This window comes from Rhizopus delemar, genomic scaffold (assembly GCF_000149305.1).
Source record: "Rhizopus delemar RA 99-880 supercont3.1 genomic scaffold, whole genome shotgun sequence".
NCBI classification, from domain to species: domain Eukaryota; kingdom Fungi; phylum Mucoromycota; class Mucoromycetes; order Mucorales; family Rhizopodaceae; genus Rhizopus; species Rhizopus delemar.
In genome coordinates this window covers 5017564-5038354 of record NW_027137827.1, presented here as the reverse complement: position 1 = coordinate 5038354, position 20791 = coordinate 5017564, and the positions used below count along the sequence as shown (strand labels likewise).

Sequence of the window (20791 nt, the reverse complement as noted above, 5' to 3'; positions counted from 1 at the left end):
CATATAAATATATCTTTCCTCTCAATGAAGACGGGACAACTCTCCCAGATCAGTTAAAGAACAATGAGATCTATAAAAACAACGAATTAAAAATTTTCATAATCGATTCAGTGATCATTCTTCAATCAAACGTGTCAATGATTGGATCCACGCTCATAACTACTCATTTACCCGCCAATTGATAGAAGAATATACAGTGGGTGAAAAAACTCTAAAAACGTCAGATATTTTTTCAGTTTTTAGTCTCTGTGAGCATGCACAGCGACTTAGATTATGCAAAAACTTTATGATATACTTGTTGTGCTGTCTATTACATCTCATGAAAGTTTTAAGCTCAGGTTTTTATTTAACAGTCCGCAAAAGCGATAGAAGTGTTGTGGGTTTATTTTTAGAGTTTTTTCCCTTTACTTTTATTATATTATAGATGACTTAATACCGAGTAGATCCACCTTTGGTATCGATTACTGCCTTAATATGTGCAGGCATAGTGTCAATATACCTTCTGCAAACTTCTTTATCAAAGGAGTTCCAATCTTTTTCAACTCTTTCCCACAATTCATGGACACCTTTGGCTTTCTTGTCATATAACGATAGCTTCAACTTCAAATGATGCCAAAGATGCTCAATAGGATTAAGATCAGGACTTTGAGCTGGCCAGTCGTCAATGTAGTTCACCCCATTAGCTTGTAACCATTGGACGGTTGACTTGGAACGATGCTTTGGGTCACCATCGTGCTGAAAATACGCAGTAGACCAATCCATATTATAGTACTCCATTGTTTCCCGAAGTGTTGTGTCCAATATATGTTGGTAAAGATCCGAGTTCATAGTTTCATCGTATATTTGACAGGCGTATCCGGGTCCCTCATACGTCATGCACCCCCACATCATCAAACTACCGCCCCCATGCTTAACAGTTACGTCAATATAATGAGGTTTAAGAGGGTCCCCTGGTCTTGACCAATAGTACTTACACCCGTCAGAGCCCCAAATGTTCACTTTTGTTTCATCAGAGAGTACTACGCGTCGCCAGTCATCTGTAGTCCAGTTTTGGTGCTTCTTGGCCCATGCTAGCCGTCTATTCATGTGCTTTGCGGTTAACAAAGGCTTTTTGACCTTAATCGCAGCAAAGAAGTTCATCGATTTCAACACATTTATAGCGGTTTTATATGATATGTAATATCCAAGCTCCATGAGCTTGCCATGTACTTCCCTTGCAGTCTTGAGTTGGCCTTGTAAAACTTGAAGTTTGATGAATCTCTTCGTCTGAGCGGACACAACCATAGGTCTACCACCAAGTCGACGCTGTCGGTTTGGGAAAAACTTGTTCGCATAGTTATTAACTGTTGCATACGTAACCCTAAAACGGTTCGCAATCTCCATAGAGCCTTTTCCAGCAAGTATAGCGGACTTTATATCGTTTTTGATGTCAGCAGAGAGAGATTTAGGCATGATTGAGGTGTTTAAGATATTTAAAAATTAAATGGAAAAAATTAAGAAAAAAAGAGAAAAGCGACTCCTTTTATTCTTTTGGAGCCTTTATGAGTCATGATAAGTCATTAAAAGTCCGCGGAGTCTGTCTGTCGGTCCGTGTATCCGACATTTATGGAAGTGAAAAAACTCTAAAAATAAACCAGTCTTTTTCTAGCAGTTGTTTTCGGATGAATAATCAGCATCTGAGATTGAAATTTTGTCATACTATTTTTTATTTTTAGTGCTACATATATGCAAAATTTCAAGGCGATACACCAATTTGGTAGAACATAACAATCAAAAACGCTGATAACGTCATAACGTTTTTAGAGTTTTTTCACCCACTGTAAATAGTAGACTTTGTAATGTTTTCTTTTTAACAATGAAGATTGTCTTAAATAAAGTTCAGTCTCAAAAAGTATTTTTTTGGTTTATCTTTGTTATTTCTTTTACTTTACCAGAACATAACATAATCTACCCTTTTTGGTCTAGTGTCGTATCGTCATAGCTTTGCCTTCAATTGCCACCGGACATGCTTAAGAAGGCTTAAGCCAGGATTAGTGGTAACTAACCCTTTAGCACAGAAGCGCTGCTATCAAATATTGAGCTTGTGACTTGCCTTAACTTGTGCTTTGTGTCATTGTCATGCTGAAACGAGAGATTACGATATTTTAGACCATTATACCCTAGTCTTTTGTGGTATGTAGTAGGCGAAATACATGTGTATATCTATGACTTTATTACAACATCGTATGCTTGACACAAATATCCTGGTCCTCAATATCTAATACAGCCTTAAAATGTAACAGAGCAACCAGCATGCTTCATTGTTTGATCACCTTAAAAAGATCGCTAAGGTTGCTCGACTTGCTTTCAATATTAGTGTATACTATCTGCACTCATAACATTCATGTTTTTTTCATTGCTAAATATGATGGACTTCCATCCCTCTATAGTATACGATGGTTTGTCGTGATATCACTTTCATCGCTTTTTCTGGCTTATACAGCTAATGAAAATCTTCGATTCCTTAGTTCCAGACTCAAAACCTAGCTTCCTACAGTGCCTTCTGACTGACAGTTTGCTAATACTGTATCCAAAGGATCTCAAAAAGAGCTGAGCATCAGAAACTGTGCGTAAAGGTCCTTGTCGAAACTTTAGGCGGATGATTGCGTTAGTTATTTTGCTGACTACGACCGGTCGACTACCACGGTCACAAGCCTTGATGTTCTTTTCTTCCTTTCTTATCCTGTTGATTGTCCATTTGGAGATTCTTGCTACCCTAAAAAGATCTGCTGCCGTACGAACTAAGTGTATTCGAAATCTCAGAGCTTCGCTTTTACAGTTGCTTATTTTCTTAAGCATGTAAGGTAAGTACTTTGTTATAATGAATAGGATAAAAACAAAAGGGGGAATTCAATGGAAAATACAAAATAAGCATGGGTTTATGTATTTTTCAAGAGCTACTAAAGCTCACTAATATACTGTGAAATCTGAAAGCAAACGGGAGAGATATGAGGAAAATTGAAGGAAGGCTAGACAAGTACTATATTTTTGGCGAAAATTGAAATATGCAAAAAATCACTAAAAATGACCTTATGCCTGCGGGATGTCCGACACAATTCCCGTTTACATATCATAATGTATATTTTAGACTGCCTTTCAGATGGTATATGCCACAAAAGTCGCAGATATATGGCAGAGATGCAATACTGATTTTCATTTTTGTGTACCAGTTTTGTCCGCTACTGTATTTCTCCCCACAATAGCGACATTTAGGCGCGCTGTGTGCCGGCCTTTTATGGAAACTTCTTTCCCTATTCTTGTTTTCGGGAAAATACCTCTGCTCGTCGCCATGAAACTTTCTTTTCGTTTCTATTTGCCTTGGTGCCTTCTTGTCGGCAGGCTTGAACTGAGATCGTTCCTGATTTTTCAAACCAGGGAAGATCTTCTTGCATTCTTCTATGAAATGCATCTTGTTGTTTTCTACGATTGTCTGGGTTTTCGACAACGTATCATCTTCCAAGATGAAATCAGCATTCTTCTTGGCACGTACAGTGGGTGAAAAAACTCTAAAAACGTTATGATGTTATCAGCGTTTTTGGTTGTTATGTTTTACCAAATTCGTGTATTGCCTTGAAATTTTGCAAATATGTAGCACTAATATTAACAAATAATGTGACAAATTTTCAATCTCAGATGACGATTATTCACCCGACAACAGCTGCTAAAAGAAGACAGATTTATTTTTAGAGTTTTTTCACTTCCGTAAATGTCGGATACACGGACCGACAGACAGACTCCGCGGACTTTTAATGACTTATCATGACTCATAAAGGCTCCAAAAGAATAAAAGGAGTCGCTTTTCTCTTTTTTTCGTAATTTTTTCCATTTAATTTTTAAATATCTTAAACACCTCAGTTATGCCTAAATCTCTCTCGGCTGACATCAAAAACGATATAAAGTCCGCTCTACTTGCTGGAAAAGGCTCTATGGAGGTTGCGAACCGTTTTGGGGTCACGTATGCAACAGTTAATAACTATGCGAACAAGTTTTTCCCAAACCGACAGCGTGGACTTCGTGGTAGACCGATGGTTGTGTCCGCTCAGACGAAGAGATTCATCAAGCTTCAAGTTTTACAAGGCCAGCTCAAGACTGCAAGGGAAGTACATGACAAACTCATGGAGCTTGGATATCGCATCTCATACAAAACCGCTATAAACGTATTGAAATCGATGAACTTCTTTGCTGCGATTAAAGTCAAAAAGCCATTGTTAACCGCAAAGCACATGAAGAGACGGCTAGCATGGGCTAAGAAGCACCAAAACTGGACTACAGATGACTGGCGACGCGTAGTATTCTCTGATGAAACAAAAGTGAACATTTGGGGCTCTGACGGGTGTAAGTACTATTGGTCAAGACCAGGGGACCCTCTTAAGCCTCATCATATTGACGTAACTGTTAAGCATGGGGGCGGTAGTTTGATGATGTGGGGGTGCATGACGTATGAGGGACCCGGGTATGCCTGTCAAATATACGATGGAACTATGAACTCGGATCTTTACCAACAGATATTGGATACAACGCTCCGGGAAACTATGGAGTACTATAATATGGATTGGTCTACTGCGTATTTTCAGCACGATGGTGACCCAAAGCATCGTTCTAAGTCAACCGTCCAATGGTTACAAGCTAATGGGGTGAACTACATTGACGACTGGCCAGCTCAAAGTCCTGACCTTAATCCTATTGAGCATCTTTGGCATCATTTGAAGTTGAATCTATCGTTATATGACAAGAAAGCTAAAGGTGTCCATGAATTGTGGGAAAGAGTTGAAAAAGATTGGAACTCCTTTGATAAAGAAGTTTGCAGAAGGTATATTGACACTATGCCTGCGCGTATTAAGGCAGTAATCAATGCCAAAGGTGGTTCTACTCGGTATTAAGTCATCTATAATATAATAAAAGTAAAGGGAAAAAACTCTAAAAATAAACCCACAGCATTTCCATCGCTTTTGCGGACTGTTACATAAACGTCTGAGGTTAAAACTTTCATGAGATGTAATAGACAGCCCAACAAGTATGTCATAAAGTTTTTGCATGATCCAAGTCGCTGTGTATGCTCATAGAGGCTAAAAACTGAAAAAATATCCGACGTTTTTAGAGTTTTTTCACCCACTGTATTTCAGCCAGTCTTCTTTCCAAACAATCCTTGACAGGTGGAAGCAATGTGCCCAGGAAATGCATCACTGCCAGCGGACTGTCCGCAAACTTGGCTTTGGTCAAAAGATCTATGTACAGTGAGCGACAAAACTGTCCCAATGTTTTGTAATTTTCTCTTTTATGGCCTGTAGCGTTATGGTTATCAGATTAATTTATGGCTTGTTGTATATCATTCGATAGCCAAAGCCTTGTAGAAGTAAACAACATATAGCAAAGACCGATTAAAGTGTCGCAAATGGAGATAGAGGGAATCAAAAACAAGCGGTGCATTGGGACAGTTTTGTCGCATTCTCAAAAAAATATAAAATATGATAAAATATCGACCCACAAGTTGCATAGAGGTACCAAACTGCTTACAAGTGCGCATTGTATGTCTCTAAGCTTTTTTTTACTCACTACTGAAGTTTTAAACTCCTACTGATTTATTACTCGCCCATTATATCTCAACATGAAACAAGCCTCTCAAGAAACAGTTGTTCAAGCAATTTCTCTACTTAAACAAGGCAAGTCGGTTCGGGAAGTGGAAGGTTCTACTGGTTTAAGCAAGAGTACGGGGATGGTTGTACCTTTGATGCCGTCGGACTTTAAAATTTCCAATTTCCTTATTTGGAAATCGATAATTTTCGGAATATGAGTGACACAATCGGTAGAATATCATAAAATGATGCATGTCGTTGTCCAGAATGGATAAGGTGTCGTCTTTGTATGTAGAGGGTCGCATGTTCGACCCTTGTGTGTGTCATTTTTTTCTGAAAGTTTTAGCAGTCCTTTTTTATGTCTGAGTTCTTGCTTTTTGTGACTTAACTATTTTAAATAAATTTTTTTTTATTTTGCGTTTCCTCCCTGTTTTTTTTCCCCTTTTTTTTTCTTCCCTTTTTACATCTTTCAAATTAAAGTTAGTATATCATGTCTTTTATCAATATCTCTACCGCAAACTACACCAATCCTGCTGGTATTCATCGTCAAAGACCTGTTACTTCCCCCAACAGCCCTATTGTTATCGTTGATTCTGATGATGAAGTAGAAGAAATGCATTTAGAAACCGAACAAACTTCAGATTTGGATGTAGCAGTTATTTCTATCAATAATGATGATAACGAAGAGTTATTGGAAATAGAAGCTTTCGAAGTTGACGATGAGGCACATAATAGTAATCTTTTGCCGGATAATTGGAGCAGAGGTCAAAATGTTCCTATTATGGCAACCAGAACTTTTTTTTTAACTTTTGGAACTGAAGAAGCGTGCATGCAGTAAGTATAAAAGTATAACAAAGCACACTTGTATACAATATTAATAACTCTTTTTTTTTTTATAAATTAGGTTTTTTATTAACAACGGAATCTATTATGGAAGCAACACAGTGTACCGTTGTAATGGTGATGAAGGAAGCGTCATGTATTTGGAGCAAACAGGAAGTGTTCCACGTTGGAGATGCAATGGAATCATAGTTAATCAGGAAACTGGTGAGAAATGCTGCAATGGACGTCAAGTTGCTGTACGAAATGCTTCCTTTTTTAGTAATCGCAGCTTACCAGCCTATGATGCGCTCTCCATTCTTTACTTTTGGAGCTTGAAAGTACGACGAATGACAATTTCTACCATGGTTGGATGTTCACCAAAGGCAGTACGAGAAACTTTAAAAGATTGGTACCAAGTTTTACAAGAAGATTTACAGCAGAACGACTGCAAAATCGGAGGTTATGATGTGGATGGAAATCCAATCGTGGTAGAAATCGATGAATCAAAGTTTGGTAAAAGAAAATATCATCGAGGACATCGTGTGGAGGGTGTTTGGGTGGTAGGTGGTGTTGAAAAAACACCTGAACGAAAGTGTTTTCTTGTGGTAGTAAATAATAGAAACACTGAAACGATGGATACAATCATTCGAAATTATGTTGCCGATGGTTCCATAGTACATACAGATTGTTGGAGAGCATATGAAAATATGGTAAACCTTGGAATGAACTTGGTACATCGAACTGTCAATCACAGTGTGACATTTCGTGACGGTGATGTCCATACCAACACCATCGAGGGTAAGCTTAAAATTGGAGTGTAGAAGTGTTTATAGGTCTAGTTAATAAAATCTTTTCAGGAACTTGGAATGGAATAAAAATTAATGTAACTCCTGCCCTTAGAACAAAGAAGATGGTACCTTGGTTGCTTATCGAATTTATTTGGCGAAGAAAGCACCACAACGATATCTTTGGTGGTATAATTGATTGTCTTAAAAATGTTAGCTTTGATCGAGCTCAGCGTAATCCAGCATGGTTAACTGAGCTTGCTGCAGAATAATAATAACAATAAAAAAAAATTAAACAAAGCTCAATAAAAATGTCCTCAATAATGTTACGTACAGAGAGCAAGCATTGTTAATATACTTCGACAAAAAATATCCAAAAGCATTACTATAATCAGTTAAATAAAAGAAAAGCCTATACAAAAAAAGAATGCACAAAGGAATCAATTCAAAAAAAAAATAGCTCCCACATAGACACGCCTGCAGCATCGGAACAAAAATACCGATTACATGTTTCGAACAGGCGACCTCTTCCGTCGGAAGTAGACACTCTAGCCATTCCGGACAGCGACTTGCATAATTCGACTGTATTTTGTTGACGGGCTGATTCATATTTAGAAAATTGTTGATTTCCAAATAAGGAAATTGGAAATTTTAACGTCCGACGGCATCAAAGGTACAATTAACCGAGTACGGTTGGGAGACTCCGAAAATCCTATTGCTTTGGACTTGGAAAGCCAAAAGGCGGCCGACGCAAGATCTTATCGGCAGCTGATGAACGCTATTGTGTCCGCCAAGTGACGAAAAACCGGATGTCAAGCGCAGCAAAGGTGGCTAAAGAGTTAGAAAAGGACATTGGAAGGAAAGTAAGTGCTGTGACAGTGCGCAGAACCCTTCGTAAGGCCGGCCTTGGTGCGATTGAGAAGCCGAAGAAGCCTTTGCTTAGTGCTAAAAGCATCCGTAAGAGGCTTTCTTGGTGTATGGCTCACAAGGACTGGACTGTAGATGACTGGAAACGTGTTATTTGGTCAGACTAGACGAAAATAAATAGATTTAACTCAGATGGACGCACCTGGGCTTGGATCCGGTCAGGGGAAAGCTTGAAATCGCAACATGTCAAGATGACTGTTAAGCATGGTGGAGGCAGTATTATGCTGTGGAGCGCTATTACCTATGCAGGAGTCGGTTGGATATGCAAGATCAATGGTAATATGGATAAAGAATTGTACAGAGAGATTTTGGAAGATGAATTGGAGCGTACTATCGAGTTCAGCATCGATAAATTAGGATTCGAACACCATCAGGTGATTTTTCAGCATGACAATGATCCTAAGCATACGTCCAAACTAGTCAAAGAATACCTTAAAGGCCAATCCTACAACATCCTGGAGTGGCCTGCACAGTCCCCTGACCTCAATCCAATTGAAAATATGTGGTCATTGTTAAAGAGAAGGCTGAATGATTATGAAACGGCACCAAAAGGCATGAATGAATTATACGAACGAGTAACTAAAGTTTGGTACGACTTAATGAAGCCAGAAGAGTGTCAAAAGGTTATAGAATCAATGCCTAAGCGTATAAAACAATGTATCAAGATCAAAGGACGCAGGACTGACTATTAATATCAAATAAATAAACCATTTTATATTTTTTTGAAAATGCGACAAAACTGTCCCAATGCACCGCTTGTTTTTGATTCCCTCTATCTCCATTTGCGGCACTTTAATCGGTCTTTGCTATATGTTGTTTACTTTTACAAGGCTTTGGCTATCGAATGATATACAACAAGCCATAAATTAATCTGATAACCATAACGCTACAGGCCATAAAAGAGAAAATTACAAAACATTGGGACAGTTTTGTCGCTCACTGTATCTGTCCACATACATGTTCAAGTACTCGCCGTTGGGCTGATTGATTCTCATCAGCTTTTGACGATACTGCAAGTAGGTGAAGGATTCACCAAAATTGCCTATGAGAGCGGTCTTGGCACCTTCCCAATTGCTGTTTTTGAAATCAGCGACAGTCAGCTTATGTTGGAACCAATTGATGCTCCTATCATCCTGGCCATTTTCAATGGACAACTGGAGATATCCTAGCCAGTTCTTGTCAATGTTGACACCATAATGTTTCACGATGGCTTCAAACTTCCTGATGAAGTCCTTTACTGTCTTAAAGGCATTGCCATTCTTCACATCATCAGGACTGACCTTGTTGGAAGAGTAATACTTAGGATTGTAAGCAGCACTGACCAACAGGCGAAAGGGAGGTATGACCTTGATGGGGACAGTAGGCTCAGACTCACGAGTATTGTTGGCATTGTTCCCAACCTCATTTATCTTTTGGCTAATTTCATTAGCGCTAACCTCAAGCTTGGTAATACGTTCCTCGTAGTAGTCCAAATCTTCCCTGTACTCGCGTATTTGGATCTTAAGAGTCTTTCTTTTCGACTCATCTTCTTCAAGATCACGCTTCTCAACTAACTTGTCGAGCAAGTCAGCTGTCTCATCGTACTTACGATTAAAGCGTTTCAACTTCTCAGGGATGCTGCTCTTACTTTTCGAAACAGACTTAGAAGAACGCGAGGCGTTCTTTTTCTCACCGCTAATGGCGCAGCGAGTGTTGTTCAGAGGTGCATCCTCCATGGCAACTGAAGTGTTTTAAGTATTTAAAATAGACAAAGAAGAATTAACGAGACCGAACAATAGTTCTAAAGTCAAATTACTTTTATTAAAGAAAGATTCCAAGGCTATTTATATTAGTTTGAGCAAGACCTGAGATTAAATGACAAGAGATAGTTACGACCGATATGATTTGACATGTATAAGAAAAATTTTATAAACTGATGTAAATAATCAACTGTTGAGATGAAAGTGAAACTTGGCTGTTCAGGGCAGTTGGTAATTATCAGGATCTATTCTTATTCAAACTCATTTGTAAAGATTTAGCTTAGATTGATAAGACTGTTATCTTATTGACATGTCAAAACATGACAGCAACGTCATCTTCAGCAGTGGACAGACTAATGGCGTCACCACGTACTGAGGACGTTTCGTCCTTCTTTATGGAAAGAGAGTTACAGTAGGTCAAAAAACTGCTGCAAGGAATTGCAAAATTCATGTTTTACAGCTGCTTGTCCATGGATACTGCACCAAACTATCTCAAACTTTGACTGTTTGTACCTCAATAGAAAGTGCGTTTATTCGTCGATTATCGGATATGGGCAATGTTTATTGGTGGAATTTGATACTGCTAAAGGTAGTATTTTAAACATCCGGTATTTTTTACTTGTTTACATATGTTTGAAATAATGAATTTTAATACAACCCAACCGGTTGCCATCACAATTTTTCTCACTTTTGACGTGATTAGAATGTTATCTGTATTTAAGAGTGCTTACAATTCCTTTATTTTAAATTTTATATTCCCTTGTTTAAATTATTTCTCGTTTTTAGCCTCTCGTCAATTGCATGCATAAATCACTGTCAGAGGAGAAAGTAAACGATCTCAAACAGACATTAACCGGATCCACATCAAAATATGATATTGCTAAGGAGACTGGATTACATGAATCAACTGTTAGTAGATACTTTATAACGTTGTTTTCAAGTAGGACAGTGAGCACAGGTGATAGACCTGCAGTAGTCTCCGAAGTGACGAAGCGGTTAATCAAAAGAAAAGTCATGGAATGGGTTCTAAAGGCTTCTAAAGTGGTGTATCGGGAGCTGGTTGGATTTGGCTATGATATCTCATACCAGTCAGAAATTAACGTACTGAAATCAATGGAGTTCCATTTTCTGATAGAAAAAAAGGAGCCATTTCAGACAAAAGTGCATACGTACCATCAGTTGAAATGGAACAAGGAGCATCAGGATTGGGCAATGGTTGACTGACAACAAATCGTTTACTTTAATGAAACCAAGATCAACGTATAGGGCTTTGATGGTGATAATCACTATCGGAAAAGGCCAAGTGACCTTTTTCAACAACATGACCTGGATTTTGTAATTCAGCATGAAGCTAGCAAATTGATGTCCTGGTGTTGTATAACCTCTGAAGGACCAGAATATGCTTGCTGAATTTACGATGGAAAGTTGTACTCGGGTGTTTACCAGCATATTTTGAACACTACGCTTTGTGGTACTATGAAGTACTACAATTTCGACTGGTCCAACATTAAATTTTAGCATGACAATGACCCAAAGCACAAGGCATAATTTACAATGGCCTAGTTATGTAGTAACCAAGAGAGCTATATTAACGATTGGCCAGCTCAGAGCCCGGACTTAAATTCAATCGAGCACGTATGGCATCCATTGAAGTTGTAGCTCAATTATTACGAACGTAGAGCAAAGAACATAGATGTGCTTTGGGAACGAGTTGATGAAATATGAATTGACTTCGATAAATAACTTTGCCAAAGGCATGTAGATAACATTTTGAGAAGAACTCAAGAGATTATTAATAAAAAAGTAGGACCAACTAAATATTAATAAATAAGTTCATTCCGTTCAAATTTTCATTTTTTCAAACTTTCAAATTGCGCGCCTCATACTTCCTTCAATACTTATCCAATAGGGCTTAAACTCTTTCAGATTTTTCAAGACATGTAGAAGATTTACTATGTGGGAACAGAGGCAGTTTGTGCCATTGTAACAGGATGTGCGCTACAAAAACCAAGAAAAATAGATTCCTTGCAGCAGTTTTTTGACCTACTGTAAGTCTCTCTCCTATAGCACCACTGACTGAGTCAGCAGGAGAAGGCGAACGGGAACGGAAACCAGTGACCATTTCCACGTAGGAAGGTGACCCGGGAAGGTCAGAAAAGTTGTCCAGGCCAGGGGCCACAGGAGAAGCAGGACAAGAGGAGGCAACCTCAGAAACAACAGAGGACAAAGAAGAGACAGAAGAGATGGAAGCACGAGATGTGCGAGTGGGGCGGTTGTTGCGGGTGATGACGGCTGTTATAGGTAGACATAATAAAATAATAAATTATGCTATAAACCAAACATCTCCAACACTAGCATAGTTGAATCATAAAGATCTGACGATGAATTATATCATAAAGAGTAATGAATGTCTTGCATATATAATACCAACTTGTTATAGTAATGAGTCTTTGCATAATCTCTTTTATGATCCAATGTATTAAGTTGCATTGAGACTATGTATGTCAGAATAGAATATTGTTTTTCTTGCATAGTAACTTTATTGATCTAAACGAATGATTGAGAAATAATCCTATCGATAATCCGATTGGTGCCTTAGTAGCTCCTGTTGTCTCCGTTATTAGGTTTCAGTCTTTCTGTACTTATTTAGTAACCGAGTTTACTCAAACCCAATAACCATTCAGGAACAAAATACAAGTGCCGTCTTAAACAACGATTCCATGGATGACTATTTATAAATGCAACACTAGTAGCTTAGAACAACGATTTATAATATAATTATACAAGATAAGATTCCATGGAACAAGATATGATGACAATGCCCCAATCCAGAATGAAACATCAAGAAAGAACCAATTGATTTAACTCAATCGTCCCCATGAATTATCATTCAAAAGAATATAAATATTCCACCTAAAACCTGATTGAAAAAAGGATAACTTTAAGTTGGATATAATCAAGAATAAAAAGTATCTCAAAGTAATTATCGTTTTGGTGCTTTTTTATTTCTTTTTATCTTCGTTTATTACATCTTTAGATAGACCAGAAAACTAGCTAAGCTTATACCAACAAATAAAGAAAAGGGAAGCAATATGCATCTACAATAGTTATTAGCTATGGAGGATATGTAGTAAAAGTAATAATACCTTGCTTTAGATGGGCCAGGAAAAAAAAGAAAAGAAGAAAAGAAGAAAAAACACGCCATCCAAGCTTGTGCCAACAAGTAAAAGAAGAAGCAACGGTAGTCTTGAGAAAGAGACTTTATAAAGAAAGCAAGAAATACGGTTTTACTAAAGTACAAGTACCATTAGAACAGGAATGAAATGTATAAAATATTAAGAACTTACCTTTTATAAAAAAGAGAAGGAAAAAAAAAAAAAAAAAAAAAAAAAAAAAAAAAAGGAAGTGCTTTTTTTGTAGCCTTATTTTTACCAATGTTACACTTATTCACTGTCTATCTATGTTATAAATCAAATACAGTTGTTTTGCACGAAGATTACATTTAATGGTATCCCAAAAGATAACTTATACGTTGTTTGAACAAGTTTTATTACTTGAGTGCAATATCTTTAACATAGAGAGTATTCTTTTTTTTTCTTTTTTTTTACTTGAAATAAAAAAAAAAAAAAAAAGTGTCGGCAACTTAACGCACTGTAGCAGTAAAACAGCTTTTTTTCCTCCCTGGTTTTGTTTCATGGAATACACTAGATGTTCAAGGTACAAAAGATAAAAAAGAAAGCTCAAGTTCTGGTCAAATGCAAGTTTATAAAAAAAAATAGCAACCAAGTCTAATGTCGGTTTCTTTTTTTTTTTTTTTTCTTACATCAGGAATTCCTAATGGGACACATTCGGATGACGAACATGAGACTCATGAGCAAAGTTGTTCTTTCCAACATGATGAAGCAATAAGAATAACAGACTTATATTGTTGCCTGTTGCTAAAAAGTTCTTTTTGGTAAAGAAAGTTGTCATTGCTAACATCTCTAATGGCTAATGGCTAATGGCTAATGGCAAATTACACCCATGTGCAAACATAAAGTAAGTAATGAGCGAGTATAAGCTTAAAAACATATATTTTTTTACAATATTTGTCATAAAAAATAATAAAGCAATCTATTTATTTGATAAGCAAAAAAGTTTTGTATGTACAGTAGGTCAAAAAACTGCTGCAAGGAATTGCAAAATTCATGTTTTACAGCTGCTTGTCTATGGATACCGCACCAAACTATCCCAAACTTTGACTGTTTGTGCCACAATAGGAAGGGAATTTATTCGTTAATTTTCGGATGTGGGCAATGGTTATTGGTGGAATTTGATACTGCTAAAGGTAGTATTTTAAACATCCGGTATTTTTTACTTGTTTACATATGTTTGAAATAATGAATTTTAATACGACCCAACCGGTTGCCATCACAATTTTTCTCACTTTTGACGTGATTAGAATGCTATCTATATTTAAGAGTGCTTACAATTCCTTTATTTTAAATTTTATATTCCTTTGTTTAAATTATTTCTCTTTTTTACCCTTTCGTCAATCGCATGCATAAATGACTGTCAGAGGAGAAAGTAAACGACCTCAAACAGACATTAACCGGATCCACATCAAAATATGATATTGCTGAGGAGACTGGATTACACGAATCAACTGTTAGTAGATACTTTATAACGTTGTTTTCAAGTAGGACAGTGAGCACAGGTGATAGACCTGCAGTAGTCTCCGAAGTGACGAAGCGGTTAATCAAAAGAAAAGTCATGGAATGGGTTCTAAAGGCTTCTAAAGTGGTGTATCGGGAGCTGGTTGGATTTGGCTATGATATCTCATACCAGTCAGAAATTAACGTACTGAAATCAATGGAGTTCCATTTTCTGATAGAAAAAAAGGAGCCATTTCAGACAAAAGTGCATACGTACCATCAGTTGAAATGGAACAAGGAGCATCAGGATTGGGCAATGGTTGACTGACAACAAATCGTTTACTTTAATGAAACCAAGATCAACGTATAGGGCTTTGATGGTGATAATCACTATCGGAAAAGGCCAAGTGACCTTTTTCAACAACATGACCTGGATTTTGTAATTCAGCATGAAGCTAGCAAATTGATGTCCTGGTGTTGTATAACCTCTGAAGGACCAGAATATGCTTGCTGAATTTACGATGGAAAGTTGTACTCGGGTGTTTACTAGCATATTTTGAACACTACGCTTCGTGATAGTATGAAGTACTACAATTTCGACTGGTCCAACATTTACTTTTAGCATGACTGTCGTATCCCAACATACTTTAAACATGATTCATATTCAATTTATAAGAAATCAGAGTAATGAATGCTTTACAAAGATTTATTACAGTCTTTTCTCTATTATTCGGTCATAACTAATTCCACTCCTTTAACTCAATGCAAGCTTTTAATATAACTCCTGATGCAATGCAACATAAATGAAAGATCAGATCTACTTAAGAAATAATTATAAAACAGTCCACTTGCATAACCAGGAACAGATCCTCACATTAAAACTTATTGACACTAGATCTACAGTTATAATTAATTAAAGTATCTTGAAAAGGATTTAATTAAACCTCCATGAAAATAGTATAAATACCAGACATTATAATATTAAATAAAGATAACTTTTTTCAGTCTCGTTGAATTTTATAGTCTTTTTTATTCTTACGAGATAACACATTTTTTTCAACGAATTCTAAATTTTATTGCTCTATTACTTTTCTAAAATGGCCGCTCAAAATAACTTACCTATGGAAATCAACACCATCAACAACGCTCAAGATGTTAGCCCTTTGGTTCCTGCTGATATCCGCTCTACATCTAGTCAAGAAGCAACTGAACCGGTTTTACCTTACCAAAACGATGCTGACATGATGGAGACAGCTGATGACATTCCCCTGGTCACTGGTAACACTGACGCATTGTCTATACTTCGCCAGCAACTCCAAGAAGTATCCCAAAGGTTTGCCAGAGGTGTATCCAATCACTTACCTATGGATCAGTTGGAAAGCCTTCGCAATGAAGCATCACACATTGCAAGTTGTATCAAGTATCTTTTGGAAGTCCAAACGTACTGTGAGCCACCCAAGGTTGAAACAACTCAACAGTCCGTTAACCAGTCGTCAAACCGCTTTGATCATTTTATTCCAAATGATCTTCCTACATGGCAATGGGTTGGTAATGTGTGGAGAATGGATGTTGAAGTCCATGATTCTGTAGAAGACCTTCTGGACACATTCGCACTAATTGTAAGTTCCAACGGACTTGCAATCGATCAACATTGGATGCGCTTGGTTCCGATCAAAATGAATAGAGACCAAAGATCTTGGTTTAATGAAGTACTAAAAGGTCGAAGCTTGAACTGGGACGAGGCTAGGTCGATCATTGTCAATACGTACGCCACCCAAGATGTTGCTCAGACGTTGAACAATATTGATCAACTACTGACAATCAAAATGCAGCAAAATGAGTCGATCGAGGCTTTTACTGACCGATTCCAAAGAATCAGACGTGCAGCAAAATGGCAAGATGATATTAGAACTGCTGCTTTGTTCAAACGCGCTTTACCTGTCGCCTTGTATAAGGAAGTGTCCCGCTCCTTGCTAAACTTACCTTTGAATCAGCAAGACTCTGTGTGCAAGGTGTCTGCCAAGGCTCGTACTGTGATCTCTTCGAATATTTGCAATGATGAAGCCATGGCTGCTGGTGTTACCAAGCGTAACATCACAACTCAATCGTCGTCAAATCCGATTTCGTTTGTAAGTGGTGCTGAAAAGTCGATGCACAATCCAAAGAATGCTAGTGGTCCAAGCAAGCAAGGCCAACCTCAATTCAAGCCGAAGTCAAGATGTCTTGTTCATGGTAATGGTAATCATACCACTGAACAATGTAAAGTCCTCAAAAGGATTGCCACTGCTGATACCGCCACTACTGCCACCATCACCACCAAGGTTACTCCAACAACAACAGTTACAAAGAAAAACTGTTACAAATGTTCTGCCAATGTACCATGGAGTCCTGACCATGCAGCTACATGCAGCAGAGATAAAGTCAAGAGGTTCAATGGACCAACTAAAGCTTTCCGTTCTGCTCGTTTCTCTGGTCCCCACAATCGAAGTAAACAATCACCTGCCGCTGTCAACTTGAATGATCAAGAGCACAGCCACGGCAGTATGGACATAGATCTTAGTAGCTTGCCTACAAACTATGACTGTAAGAAAAAAACTAGCAAACAGAATGAAGTGAAAACTAACCATTCTTTGTATGTACCTATCACTATAGAAAACATCGACACCTTTGCCCTTGTGGACTCTGGTGCTTCTTTTAGCTCGATAGATATTGCATTTGCTAATAAAAATAACATTAATATAAATAATAACGTTTCTGGTTCTATTATTTTTGCTACAAACGATAATAAGAGTAAACGTTTTGGTACAACTTCTAAAGCTTTAAGCTTAATTTATGGTGATAACGATGATACTCTCATTCACACATCACATATTTTCGAAGTTCTTCCACTTTCCTTTGATACAGATGCTGTCATTGGTTTAGATTTGATGCCTAAATTAAATATTTTAATAACAAATTTAGCTGTAAAACATCCAAACAAAAAACCTGCTGCAAAAGAAGAAATCGATGATACTCCTGAACCAAACAATGCCCCTTATGGTACCACTGATCAACAAATTAATTTTATGGCTGCAGTCAAACCTGATCTTGATCAAAATGCACAGATACCAAAGAATAGTTTTTGCACAGTACCTGAATCAATTATTCATCTTGATACAGAAAAGAACAAAACAGCCTATCGATCACCTTACCGTATTCCACTCAAACTGATGCCAGTAATGCGAGAATGTGTCGATACATGGTTAAAAGATGAAGTAATTGAATATGCTCCACCAAGTTCAGAATGGAATTCTCCTCTCACTTTGGCACCCAAAAAGGATTTACATGGAAATCTCACAGGTTATAGACCATGTCTAGATCCTCGTCTGCTGAATTCTATTTTGATATCTAATGATAAACAACCTATACCTAAAATTGATGAAATTTTTGATCAACTTCAAGGTTCAACTATTTTCACTACTTTAGACTTACGACAAGCTTTTCATCGTTTCCAAATATACAAACCTGATCGTGTCAAAACAACCTTCACCTTTCAAGGTCAACAATACATGTTCAAAGGTTGCCCATTTGGTCTCAAGCATATTGCTTCACGTTATCAAAGAGTTATCAATTCTATCCTAGCTGATGTTCCTTATGCTCTTGCATTTGTGGATGATATTATCATTTTTTCTAAATCTTATGAAGAACATATTACTCATGTACAAAATGTCATCAAGAAGCTCACCAATGTTAACTTAATCCTGAATGTTGACAAATGTCACTTTGCTCAAACATCTGTTTACCTACTTGGTTTTTGTGTTGATGCCAAAGGATCTCAACTCGATCCACGCAAGGTTACAAACGCACTTTCTTGGGAAAAGCCATCCACAGGGAAAGACATTCAACGCTTCTTAGGGTTGGTAAACTACTTTAGGAAATACTTGCCCAATCTATCCGAAGTTACAGCTCCATTGGATAAATTGCGTTTTGAAGGCAAACTCACCAGCAAAATTTGGGATCAAGAACAAGACGACGCATTCACAAAAATTAAACAGCTACTTGCTTCTGCTCCAGTCTTATATCATCCTGATCTCAATGAGCCATTCTATGTTGCAACAGATGCCAGTAATTATTCCATTGGTGCTGTTCTCTACCAGATCATTGATAAGCAAATCCGTCATCTTGGTTTCATGGCTCGTGCTTTGTCTACATCTGAAAAAAATTACTCAACTACTAAACGAGAACTACTTGCCATTGCTTTTGCTCTCAAGAAGTTTCATCCATTTTTATGGGGTAATCCTTTCACTCTTTACACGGATCACAAAGCCCTTACTTACATCCACACTCAACCTGTCGCCAATTCTATGATGATACAATGGTTAGACACAATACTGGATTATGACTTCAAAATCATACACAGACCTGGTATTCAAAATGTATTACCAGATATGTTATCGCGTCTTTTCGAATCCGAAAGAACGCTGGTGGGGGATAAAAACCAACATAAAACCTGGATCACACCTCACATAGCTAATTCCAAAAACACAAATATGACTAATCGCATGATGATGCCTGATGATCTTGTAACCCCAGCACCAGAAGAAAGGCAAGAATTATTACTCAAAATCCATCTTGAAGGACACAGAGGCTCACAAGCAATGGTTACCACTCTACACAGTGAGGGAATCCATTGGACAAACTTAAAGCAAGATGCATTAGATTGTATCAACAGCTGCCCTGATTGTCAAAAGTTTAATATTGCCAAACATGGATATCATCCATTATCGTCAATCTATGCTGATGCACCCTGGGATCATATCTGTATCGATACTGCCGGACCTATGACTACATCAATTCAAGGAAACAATTACATTCTAGTCGTAGTAGACGTATTCACAAGATTTTGCGTACTCAAAGCAATGCCTGATAAATCTTCACATACTATCGCACTCGCATTAAGAAACATACTATCACTTTTCGGTCGTCCAAAGATTATCCAAAGCGACAATGGAACTGAATATGTCAATGATATCATCCGTAAATACACTGAAATTTCTGGTATCGATCATCGTCTTATAACAGCATATCACCCTCGAAGCAATGGAATTGCAGAACGTTGGGTTGGAAAGACTAAGAATATAATATATAAAAGACTTCAAGGCAAGAACGATGACTGGGACTTATACCTTGACAGTACCCAAGAAGCTCTAAATAACACGCCAACTGCCTTACACGACACAAGACCATTTTCACTAATGTTTGCTAGACGTCCAAATCAATTCAAGGACTATAGTGACGTGTCAATTCCTACAAACTATAATGAAACAAGAAAACAGTTTAATGGACACATTACGAAATTTAATAACACTGTTTTACCAGCTATTCGCGAGAAAATCAAAACTTCTCAAACTGCTGCCGAAAACAAGTTTAACAAATCTCATCGAATTATCAAGGAAATACCATCTGGTAGTCAAGTCATGATCAAGAATATAAACCGAACTGCAAAAACAGATCCACTCTACATTGGAAATTATACAATTGTTAGAAAGAATCAAGGAGGAAGCTATATCCTAGTTGATGGTACTGGCGCACTTTTACCTCGAAATATTCCACCTTCGCATATCAAAGTAATATCAGAAGAACAATCTGAGGTATATGATGTCGAAGCCGTAATTGACCACAAAGGCACTCCTGGTAACTGGTTATACTTGGTACGTTGGAAAGGCTATGATGCGAAAGATGATACTTGGGAACCTGAAAAACACTTTCACGACAACAGACCGATACTAAAATACTGGAATCGTCGAAATGGACAACATAATGTTGAACCTAATTCAAGTGAAAAAAGACCAAGAAAAACTCACGACAATTCAAGCCGTAAAAGAGCAAGAAATTAACCGTGACTGCAATTCATCTTATTACGTATTATCTCAACGCCTTACGCTACCTTTCAATAATTCAAAAACTTCCAATAATCCAATCTACAATGTCAATTTACATTCTATCCACAGTTCATTCACAAGTAGAATCGTCAACATAAAAAACCTTTCACATGTTGCTACCTATACATTCTTATAACATGCACTTACGAATTACATTATTGCCATAACATATTGCTTTGCTCAATATTACAAAACAGAGAACTTCACTTACACTCGTCTTCACAATTGAACACTCATGAATCTAAATCCAGAAGTAGTTATGACCTGGAAGGGGGCAATGTCGTATCCCAACATACTTTAAACATGATTCATATTCAATTTATAAGAAATCAGAGTAGTGAATGCTTTACA

General features: G+C 37.4%; 8 protein-coding genes across 8 annotated transcripts; 5 read left to right on the top strand and 3 right to left on the bottom strand.

The window, feature by feature from the left end:
• Positions 1-429: 429 nt before the first annotated feature.
• Positions 430-1452, bottom strand: RO3G_01951 (uncharacterized protein; the record flags this gene model as incomplete). The annotated part of the gene is made up of 1 exon (XM_067656542.1): positions 430-1452. One exon carries the CDS (start codon positions 1450-1452, stop codon positions 430-432), a length of 1023 nt encoding a protein of 340 aa, XP_067512643.1.
• Positions 1453-3896: 2444 nt separating this feature from the next.
• Positions 3897-4919, top strand: RO3G_01950 (uncharacterized protein; the record flags this gene model as incomplete). The annotated part of the gene is made up of 1 exon (XM_067656541.1): positions 3897-4919. One exon carries the CDS (start codon positions 3897-3899, stop codon positions 4917-4919), a length of 1023 nt encoding a protein of 340 aa, XP_067512642.1.
• Positions 4920-6102: 1183 nt separating this feature from the next.
• On the top strand, positions 6103-7491 carry RO3G_01949 (uncharacterized protein; the record flags this gene model as incomplete). The annotated part of the gene is made up of 3 exons (XM_067656540.1): positions 6103-6446; positions 6517-7232; positions 7292-7491. The coding sequence occupies 3 exons, from the start codon at positions 6103-6105 to the stop codon at positions 7489-7491; spliced, it is 1260 nt and encodes a 419-aa protein (XP_067512641.1).
• A 537-nt stretch (positions 7492-8028) lies between these two features.
• RO3G_01948 (transposase) lies at positions 8029-8253 on the top strand (the record flags this gene model as incomplete). The annotated part of the gene is made up of 1 exon (XM_067656539.1): positions 8029-8253. One exon carries the CDS (start codon positions 8029-8031, stop codon positions 8251-8253), a length of 225 nt encoding a protein of 74 aa, XP_067512640.1.
• Positions 8254-9054: 801 nt separating this feature from the next.
• Positions 9055-9861, bottom strand: RO3G_01947 (uncharacterized protein; the record flags this gene model as incomplete). The annotated part of the gene is made up of 1 exon (XM_067656538.1): positions 9055-9861. One exon carries the CDS (start codon positions 9859-9861, stop codon positions 9055-9057), a length of 807 nt encoding a protein of 268 aa, XP_067512639.1.
• A 344-nt stretch (positions 9862-10205) lies between these two features.
• On the top strand, positions 10206-11295 carry RO3G_01946 (uncharacterized protein; the record flags this gene model as incomplete). Its single annotated transcript, XM_067656537.1, has 4 exons — positions 10206-10297; positions 10672-10713; positions 10830-10986; positions 11152-11295. 4 exons carry the CDS (start codon positions 10206-10208, stop codon positions 11293-11295), a joined length of 435 nt encoding a protein of 144 aa, XP_067512638.1.
• A 213-nt stretch (positions 11296-11508) lies between these two features.
• RO3G_01945 (uncharacterized protein) lies at positions 11509-11867 on the bottom strand (the record flags this gene model as incomplete). Its single annotated transcript, XM_067656536.1, has 2 exons — positions 11509-11698; positions 11839-11867. 2 exons carry the CDS (start codon positions 11865-11867, stop codon positions 11509-11511), a joined length of 219 nt encoding a protein of 72 aa, XP_067512637.1.
• Positions 11868-15616: 3749 nt separating this feature from the next.
• On the top strand, positions 15617-20395 carry RO3G_01944 (uncharacterized protein; the record flags this gene model as incomplete). The annotated part of the gene is made up of 1 exon (XM_067656535.1): positions 15617-20395. The coding sequence occupies one exon, from the start codon at positions 15617-15619 to the stop codon at positions 20393-20395; it is 4779 nt and encodes a 1592-aa protein (XP_067512636.1).
• Between the last annotated feature and the right edge of the window lie 396 nt (positions 20396-20791).